Below are 10488 nucleotides of genomic sequence, written 5' to 3'. Positions count from 1 at the left end.
TTTTTTTTTTTTTTTTGTTTTGTTTTTTTGTTTTTACACATGGTGTATTTTGTTCTACATTCTGATTGGCTGTTAACTTTGTCAATCAATCTCCTCCGTGTCTCCTGTATACATTAGGTTCAGTTTGATAAACCTACATAAATCTTAGACTGGATCAGTTTCATTTTATAAAATTGGATTTATTTTTCTATGAAGGTTTGAACTTTAAGAGTTTAAGCAAGAGAGTAAAGTACGAAAATGTTCATGTCTGAGAAAAGTGCATGAAGTGTGTAGTGAGTGTACTGCCTTAAAACATTTAAAAGTACTGTGAAAAATACAGATGACTACTTTGCAGATTGAATGTATTGCAAGTTATTTTTCAATAGTAACTCCTGCAATAGATGACGGGCCGCTGTAATTACGGGTTGGACTGTTTCTTATCATTCCTTGATCTAATCATTATTACCTTTTTTGTCAGTTCTACCTGCAGGACACTAAAAGTAGCAATGGGACGTTCGTCAACAGCCAGAGGCTGAGCCGAGGCTCAGAGGAGAGTCCGCCCTGTGAGGTCCTGTCCGGGGACATCATTCAGTTTGGCGTCGACGTCACTGAGAACACCCGCAAAGGTTTGCCAGTGCTTTATTGGTTAATCCACACTCAAATGAACAGACTTTCTGTCTACCACCACCTGGAGCGAGCTTTGCTGAGGTCATTTCACATAACATGCAGCTGCTGTGCAGATATTAAGGTCAGATATTCAGCTCCACATACATTTGGCTCACCAAAGATTGGACTGGCTCTGGAGATGTCAGAGTTTCAGAAAGAATTCATGTGAAATATGCTGAACCGCTCCATGTGAACTACAGAGACTTCTTTAAAGATTGTCATCAAAAGGTTGAGCAGGTTGAAGAATAAGAATTCATATCTTGAGATTAGGGGTGTAACAGATCACAAAACTCACACTTCAAATTTTCACACTTGACAATTGAAAACGGTAAAGTTAAAACAAAAATATTTTGTGTTGAAAACTTGCTTAACTTTTTACATATGATTCTGTCAGTGAGAAGCCTGGCACTGTATTAAACCAGGGGTGTATCCACTGATAGAGTCATTTAAATGCTCGTCTGGGTCTGAACTTTGACTTGATGACATTCATGTCAGAAAAGGCAGATTCACAGAGGTATGCCGACCCAAATAATGCTGCCATTTTTAGAGCATCCTGGTGGAGATTTTTATGTTTTTCTGGCTGCACTAAACTCCAGAAGTTCTCAGAATGCTGCCGGGATTTTAGTTGAACATCATTGTGGAGATTTAGGACTTCCATCTCCACAGGATCAACAGAGAACAGCTCAGCATCTGGCGTGACATCTCACTGATTTCCACATCCAGAAAAGGTTCACAATAAATGTCAAACAAGGATCCAGTTTTTCAAAGTCGCAGAATCTGTTTGAAAACTCTTCTACCAGCTTGGACAGATATCACAATATTTGTGAAGATTAAGGAGCTTTTCTGCCCCTGAATCTAAATGAATTCCAGCATCTTTGCAATGAGGAGAAGTGCTGAAATCTGTTGTTTTATTTGCTGGATGAATAAACTTAGTGTTACATGAAGGCCTTCACAGCACTGATCATGTCACAATTGTTGGTTCATCTCACTCGGGAATTGTCTGCATGAGCGTTTCTTCAGTTTCTTCTGTTTCTGAGTTTGAATGCTGTTCCGCATTAACCCGAGAGGAGGGAAAATAGGGGACCTTTTTTTGTTATTATTGTCTCTACGAAAATAAGTAAAATGTCACAGTTCAGGAGAGCAGAACATGCTGCCTGCGCTCTGGGCTCCCTGCAGCACCTGTCTCTCTCCCGGACCAGCGGAGCTCGCAAGCTCCACTGCTCCGGGAGTCTGTCTGCAGTCAGTGAACCGCCGTGCTGCAACAGGACAAAAAACTTGTATTTGATTAGTATTTTGCCAATGATCTAGTCCCTGAAAACACGTAGCCAAAACTGAGTTCCTGATTTCTCAGATGCGACGCACCTACTTGTCAAACTGATCTGCGCTCCACGGCGCATGCTTGCGTCAGTTGCTTTATATGAGCCCACCCACTATAAACGGGATTGGGTAGAAGTTTAAAAGTACTGACTTGATTAACGTGTCCAAAGACCAATAGAAACTACTCACTAAAATATGGCACAGTTCGCAGCAGTTTCTTTTGGTTATGGAAGAACCACGTAAATCATAACGGCTCCTACTTGGAACCAAACTTTGGTGCCTAACCATAGTTGTCACCAAATGACAAATAAAACTTGTTTTTCCATGTAGCATTGAAGTGAGCTACTCAAAAGTAGCTCGAGGGTGACTGGTTGGAGACCCCTGTTCTTGTGGATACACTGCGTATACCTGCGTATCATGTAGACTCCACCACTGGCACACACTTTTTTTTATTTTAACACAAAAATGATTGGAAAAAAACCTGCTGGTTTTCTTTTTACTGACAATTCTAATTTTGTGTACACGTTTTAAAAAAGGTTTAAATTAAGCAAAAATGCTAATTTTTGTCTTTGTAGACCTGTTTTTTTGTAGATGTTCTTTTTAAAGCTCGACTCTCATATTTTTTCTATTGTAAAATCATTCTCAGTGATCTTTTGATTATAATTACAAAGTTTTATGTGAAAATCAAAATCCTTTGTCATTTTTGAAGACATTTTATGCTCAGCGGTAGCAGCGCATTAATAATATAATTCTGGTACGTGGACGGGACTGTTGACACTGAGCAACTCTACCCCCCCTCCCCGTTGCTGAGAGCTAGCTTATAGTCTCAAGCTAACATTAGCGGCCCTAAATGAACAAAGAGCAATACTGGATCAGTCCAGTCTTACAGTTTTGAGCCTGAATCGTAAGTCTCTACAGCATTAATGTTGAACGTTCATCATGTCTTGCAAACCAAAGCTGAGTGGGCCAGGGGGGAGGAGACTTTGCCACCCCATTTCAGTAGCTGGGTCATTAGTCTGAGCTTTTTCAAGCATCTGGTTTTCTGATCCAACCGATTGAAATAAAAAATACTCAGTTTTATTTATTTATGAGGAAAATGCTACAAAAACATGTTGAAAACATAAAGGAGACGATTTTCATTGGAGTGGATCTTTAACAAGTGTTAATACAGTCTGTGCCTTTTAGTTTACTTTTAGCTTTTGCATTTGTATCAGTGTCGAACATCTCAGCTGTTTTCACAGGTCTTTTTTACCATCCATGGTAGTGCTGGGCGATATGACGATATACAGTATATCATGTGGGCGATAGAAAAGTGTCTATCGTCCCATTTCTCCTCTATCGTTTATATCGTTGCTAAGCTAATTTGATCAGTTATTACACCAAATATGTCATTATCAGACCCTCCAGGACTTTGCATGCAACTTTTTATTTTCACCGCAGCTTTCACCGCACAGCTGCTGCACAACATGAGAGAAAGGCAGAGAGACTCTGGACCTTCTGAACCTTTCCACTGTCTGTGGAGAACATGGAGATCTGAGGATTAATCTGATTATGTTGTTTTTTTAAGTTTATACATTTTCACTGGAAAACATCATTTTATTCTAAATGTTTAAATCAACACACAAATATGTGTTATTATGAGCAGAGAGGACAAAAGTTAACTTTGTGTTTCTAGTCAAGTTAAATGACAGCACAGCAACATTGTATATGGTGATGATGAAGTATTTTCCTAGAGCATCTGTCACAATAAAGAGTTGGAATATGAGAATGTGAAGTTTATGTTATAATTAACATTTTTAGGTGCTTTTCAAAACAATATTATATTAAAAACATTGCATCTTTTGTCACAATTTTTCACAAAAGCATCCGCAACATCAGGCATATCTTCAGAGAATAGCTGATAAAATAATTTAAAATGGAATAGAAATACTTTATTCATCCCAAGCTGGGAAATTTTTCTTACTGTATATTGTGATGTATATCATATCCTGATTTAAAATATTTTATATTGTAATATACTTTTTTTCCATATCGCCCAGCACTAGTCCATGGTCTGACATGGACAGACATCTGTGTATCTAGCTTGTGGACTTAAGCTGTAAATAATGGAGGCAGCAGACAAACGCAGCAGCTTTTTATATAATCTTGTAAATATGCAATCATTATGAATCAAATCATAAACTTTATTTGGTTGGTCTTTCTTGAGTTTTTTTAAATGAATCAACCATGTGCAGAAAATGCTTACATTTTTTCATCTGACATTAAAGCACATGACAGAACATGTATTAAGTCTTTGGAGGGGGTGGTGGAAACGCATCAGCTCTGATCTGTATAATATGAAGGTCAGAATACAGAAATGTTTCAAATGCATTCTGTGTGTATTAAGCTGTCCTTCAGTTCACTAACTGTGACCTTTGCCTTCACTGATATGTAAATAATGACACCACAGCAATACGACAACAGTATGGTCCTCAAAAGTGGCTTTACTTTTTAGTGAATCTTTAAACTAATCATTACTGCCATGAAAATATAATTATTGATAACTAGGGGTGTAACGAATCACAAAACACCCGGGTTGGATTGTATCAAGGCTTTAGGGTCACGGTTCGGATCATTTTTCGGATCAATAAAAAGGAAAAAAAAAATGGCGAAAAACAACAAGATAAAAGCTAAATTAATTTTTGGAAACACTTGAAATCATATGTTCAATAAACATGTAAAGTACTTCACACACAATATTTATAAATGTAACATCAAAACATTTGGTCATTAAGGCCTATTTATTAAAACGAAACATCTTTAAACTTTGAACACAAACAAAAGGCAAAAACCTGTCATTTCTAAATACATTAACATGCCTTTAGACCAAATCTACAAAAACTGAGAGAAAATAATTCTTAAAAATAGTGTTGAAAATACCAAATCTATCTGAAATACCCCTTAAAATACTAATGTTCTCATCACACCCACCTTCTTCTTCTTCTTTTCCTTTCGGCTTTTCCCTTCAGGGGTCACCACAGCGAATCAGTTTCCTCCATCTAAGCCTGTCTTCAGCATCCTCCACTCTAACACCAGCCACCTTCATGTCTTCATTCACTGCATCCATAAACCTCCTCTTTGGTCTTCCTCTAGACCTCTTTCCTGGCAGCTCTAGACTCAGCATCCTTCTACCAATATATTCACTGTCTCTCCTCTGAACATGTCCAAACCATCTCAGTCTGGCCTCTCTGACTTTATCTCCAAAACCTCTAACATGTGCTGTCCCTCTGATGTATTCATTCCTGATCCTATCCATCCTGGTCACTCCCAAAGAGAACCTCAGCATCTTCATCTCTGCTACCTCCAGCTCTGCTTCCTGTCTTTTCTTCAGTCCCACTGTTTCTAGTCCAAACAACATGGCTGGTCTCACCACAGTCTTGTACACCTTTCCTTTCATTTGTGCTGAAACTCTTCTGTCACACATCACACCTGACACTTTTCTCCACCCATTCCAACCTGCTTGCACTCTCCTCTTCACTTCTTTTCCACACTCTCCATTACTCTGTACTGTTGACCCTAAATACTTAAACTCCTCCACCTTCTTTATCTCTTCTCCCTGTAACCTCACTCTTCCACTCTGGTTCCTCTCATTCACACACATGTACTCTGTCTTACTGCGGCTAACCTTCATTCCTCTCCTTTCCAGGGCAAACCTCCACCTCTCTAACTCCACCTCCACCTGTTCCCTGCTCTCACTACAAATCACAATATCATCTGCAAACATCATAGTCCATGGTGATTCCTGTCTAACCTCATCCGTCAGTCTGTCCATCACCATTGCAAACAGGAAGGGGCTCAGAGCTGATCCCTGATGTAATCCCACCTCCACCTTGAACTCCTCTGTCACCCCTACAGCACACCTCACCACTGTCTTACAGCCCTCATACATGTCCTGCACTGCTCGGACATACTTCTCTGTCACTCCAGACTTCCTCATACAATACCATAGTTCCTCTCTGGGCACTCTGTCATAAGCTTTCTCCAGATCTACAAAGACACAGTGGAGCTCTCTCTGACCTTCTCTGTACTTCTCTATCAACATCCTCAAAGCAAATGTTGCATCTGTAGTGCTCTTTCTTGGCATGAAACCTGGGGCAGTGGCTAGGCCTAGCTATGAGCCGGCCTAGAATGGAGATGTAAGGCACCTCCTTCCCTCTACTAGCCTGGGTGCACACCTTGGGCAAGTGTCAGCACACCCCCAGTCTCCCTGACCCAGGGTTACGGAGATGCCCATCTTAGAGTGGATGGTCATCCTGGTTTCTATCACGATTCCAAAGGGCGTTTAGCAGTATAGCTATGACCGGCCAATCATCACATATGGAGCTGGGGCCCCATATTTCCATAGACGTTTAACTCTGGTAGTCCAATTTCATACGGCAGCCCCTGCAGCCACATACCATCTCAGACGTACTACCTAATGCTTCTCCTATGATCCAGATGCTCTGTGGCCAGGAGAAGCCCCTAATAAGTCCTAGGACAACCCAGGGTGCTTGAAAATGTCCTGGCTTGATGGCTATCCTCATCCTTATCATAAATCTATCAAGCCTGTCCACTGCTGAGGAATACAGCAGCTACTGATACTCTGTAGAAATCAAACCAGGACCATAGTAGTTACCGGTTATAAGTCCAGCCCAAGGTGATATGTGCTGTGCGCCAGGGACTATGGTTAACAGTGGGAGAGGTTATTCAACTTCATTGTAGCTACCGCCCGCTCCAAATCAGGCAGCCCCTGATCAATTGGGTGCTACAGTTTCACCGCAACACTCTTTGGATGGGTGTGAAAAAGAGTGTCTTTAAAATCACCTAAGAATACTGTAGCGTGTAAAGGGGTGAATATGAAGTATTCAATCCCAAAGTTAGTTGAAAAATATAAACTTTATTAAACTGAAATTTAATAAAATTATCCTCGGGGCACCACCTTCTTAATGAAGGAAAATATTACTCATCAATGATTATCCGCTACTTCTAATCAATAAAGTAATCAATTAATCAGTCTCTCAATTTTAGCGTAAGTGTCTTTACCCTGTGAAGGGACTATACCACAAAGAAGAAAATAATGATATCAAACAACGACGTCCTTTTTAATATTTATTGAATAACATGAGGTTAAACGAGCAGAAATAATGGACGTAAAAGCATGGAAAGCAATGAACATATGTGGAACACAGAATATAACTTTAACTAATAACTAGAATAGGTAAATGAGAAGAAAAGACACACAATATTGAGGTGGAAAAAGCTAAATGTGTGGATGCATTAAGTGTGTGTTGTGCATAAAAAGGATGGTGTTACTGATCTGAGAATAAGCTATTAAAAGGTGGAATTCATAACGGGGCAAAGATGTTACTCTTGCAAAAATAGTTAATCTTTATTCTAACCACCAGCAGTTGACTGTATGAGCGAAGTTCGACTTCTCACCAGCGGTCTGTAGATCTGGATCTGCTCTGCCAGGAGGGGTGGTTGATCCCGTTCCTAGCTGGATGGTTCAGGCGGGCCGTGGAGGCGAGATCTGCAGCCAAGTGTAGAAGGAAAGGGAACCTGCAGTTCTGCTGGTTCTGCTCTGTTCAGTCACTTAGCTTCTGGGGTGGTCGAACGATTTCTCTATTCCGTTTGGTGACCAAAAAGTATAAGTCGCAAAGCTGGCCGGACAATGAAACTTATCGAATGGTCTTGCATTAAAATCAGTTTCAAAATAAAAGCATCAAAAATGGTAAAAAGTTGGAATCAGTCTATGAAATAAACGGGAGACAAAAATGTTGAAAGGGAAGAAAGCGCGCAAAAAAACGTGATCTTAAGACTAGAAGAATTTAGATGTTTCTGTTCTGCTCCTGTTCTGGCTTCTAGCTTAGCAGTTAGCTTAGAGGCGTGTTGTTGAGCCTGTTTTAGCAGCAGCCAAGAAGATGGAGGAAGAGTGCAGGAGAGGCCTCCAGGCCTGTGCGCGAGGGTTTTGAATTTGGGAGGCAGGGCCAGAATCGCCCAATCCGTGGGGATTTGAGGCGTTTTACGATTGGAGGTAATTTGCATGTCCCAATGAGCTCTGTCTATGCAAATTTCAGGGGCGTCACCTTATTCTGGTCTGTGGGTGTGTTTTAATCTTTAATGCTGAATTAACCACAAAAGGAGTTTCTATCAAACAAAGTTATCAAAAAGTTTGTAAAACCCTATATGTGTGTGTGAATCCTATATGTTGCACGTAAAATGCTTCCCAAAGTCCACATAAACACAGAAAAGCAATTATCCAAGCTTTGACGGTTACACAATGATTAATTCAAAGATTTTAACCTCAAAATAGTTGTGGAATCCTCTTCTGCTAGGAACAAAGGTTTGATTACACACATGTAATAATATTAGGACATTTCTTGTGGCTGTGGAGAGATGTTTTACATGTAAGATCCAGTGAACAAAATCCCTGGGATTTAAAACATAAGGAAAGTTAGGAATAGGAAGGGTCACATTTTTCAAAACAAAGGACTCTTGAGCGTCTGTCGGGCATGCTTGCATAGTCTCCGGGGGTCAGCCTCCTGGAACCAAGATTCTTTGAAGTTGACGGCCGATGTGAGCCAGACTATTCTGCATTTGAATAGTCAGGGTCCTGCTGGTTTAATGACTTGCATCCGAATGGGGGATAGGAGTTTCAGAGACCTTATGGCTTCTTTGCTGTAAAAGAATAGCCTTTAATCTTGAAAAAGGCATTCCACATGGCCAAATGGTCAGCACAGGTCATCAGTTGTTTTCCAAGGGTGGACTGCTACAATACACAACTCGTTTTAGGAACTTGGAATGTAAGGAATATGACCCCTGGAATGTCCCCATATAATGATGATGATAATCTTGACTCTGATTCTTTCGAAACAAGGAAAAGTGCTGTGATTGACACTGAACTCCAGCTAAGAAATGTTCACATCGCTGCTCTTCAAGAGACTAGGCTTTCCGGTGCAGGCTCCATCAAAGAATGCAACTATACATTTTACTGGTTTGGTATGCCTGTGGGTAAAGATAGAATACACGGTACTGGCTTTGCTGTACATCATAGTATTACATCCAGCATACAAACTCTATCTGCAATCAATGAGAGACTATCCTCCTTAAAGCTGTCAACCAAACAAGGTATCATCCTTGTCATCTCTGCCTATGCACCTACTCTTAAAGCTGAGCCTCAAGATAAAGACCACTACTACGAAGCACTTGAGGGCCTGATAAGATCTGTCGATGACAAAGTCAGAGTTGTACTGCTTGGCGACCTGAACGCTTGAGTTGGCAATGACCACGAATCCTGGTCAAGCTGCCTTGGAAAATTTGGCGTAGGAAACATGAACGAAAATGGACAGCGTCTTCTTGAACTCTGCTCCAGACAAAACCTTTGCATTACCAACTCCATGTTTCCAGGAAAACCATACAGGAAAAAGTCATGGTGCCACCAAAGATCAAAACAATGGCACCAACTTGACTTTGCTATTGTTCGTCAGTGTCACAAAACAGAAGTCACAAACACCAGAAGCTATCACAGTGCAGATTGTGACACTGATCATAGTCTTGTTCTGACGTTCATGAAACTTCATCCAAAACCTTTTCATCGTCAAAAACAGCAGTCAGCCAAACTAGATGTTAACCGCACAGTCTCACCCACCCTCTGCGCAGACTTCTGCAACGAGGTGCAAAAAGAACTACTAACACTAGGTACTTCAGACGATCCCGAGTCTCAGTGGACTGGACTGAAAAAGATTATCTACGACAGTGGATTCAAAATATTTGGTAAAAAAACACCACCACTCTCTTGATTGGTACAGCGCTTCAATTAAGTCCATGGAGCCTGTTGTGGAGAAAAAAAGGCAAGCCCTAATAAGATTTAAATCCAGGCCCACTCGAAAAGCACTAACTGAACTACATATGTGTCGTGCTGATGCCAAGCAAACCTCTAGGCAATGTGCCAGGAAATGTTGGGAGTCCCTTTGTGCTAAGATTGAATCAGCTCGTGACCATGGTAATATAAGAGCTATGTACTCCTCCATTAAGGAGGCTGCCGGACCAACAGCTCAATCTTTCCCAGTACTGAAAAGAAAAGATGGTTCTGTTATTACAAACAAGAACGAAAAACTAGACAGATGGATTGAGCATTACAGCGATCTGTACAACGATAAGAGCATTGTATGCTGTGACACTTTGGAGTCTCTCTCGAATGAACCGACCATGATGCATCTTAACCTACCACCAGGTCTTGACGAGGTAAAATCCACTATTATGAGACTACAGAACAGAAAAGCAGCTAGTGAGGATTCTATACCAGGTGAACTACTCAAAGCCGGCATTGAGGTACTTGCTGAACCAATACATAAGCTTTTGCTTTCCTGCCAGTCCACTGGCACAGTTCCACAGGATTTTAAGAATGCTAAGATAATTACTATATATAAAGCAGGGGTCTCAAACTCGCGGCCCGCGGGCCATTTGCGGCCCGCAGGATGATGATTTGCGGCCCCCGTCTTCATATGA

The 10488-nt window shown here is 40.9% G+C and overlaps 1 protein-coding gene across 2 annotated transcripts in view; it reads left to right on the top strand.

Annotated features, from left to right (window-relative positions):
* Positions 1 to 10488, top strand: part of LOC112140657 (sarcolemmal membrane-associated protein) — a 38214-nt gene that overhangs the window by 21683 nt on the left and 6043 nt on the right. For both annotated transcript variants that reach the window (XM_024263666.2, XM_024263665.2), the window contains one exon: positions 458 to 605. In XM_024263666.2, the coding sequence (XP_024119434.1) occupies positions 458 to 605 (148 nt within the window). The remainder of the gene's footprint in view (positions 1 to 457; positions 606 to 10488) is intronic.

Source organism: Oryzias melastigma, unplaced genomic scaffold (assembly GCF_002922805.2).
Source record: "Oryzias melastigma strain HK-1 unplaced genomic scaffold, ASM292280v2 sc00246, whole genome shotgun sequence".
Taxonomy (NCBI): Eukaryota; Metazoa; Chordata; class Actinopteri; order Beloniformes; family Adrianichthyidae; genus Oryzias; species Oryzias melastigma.
Note: the sequence above shows the minus strand (reverse complement) of the source record. Positions and strands in the feature narration are given on the sequence as shown.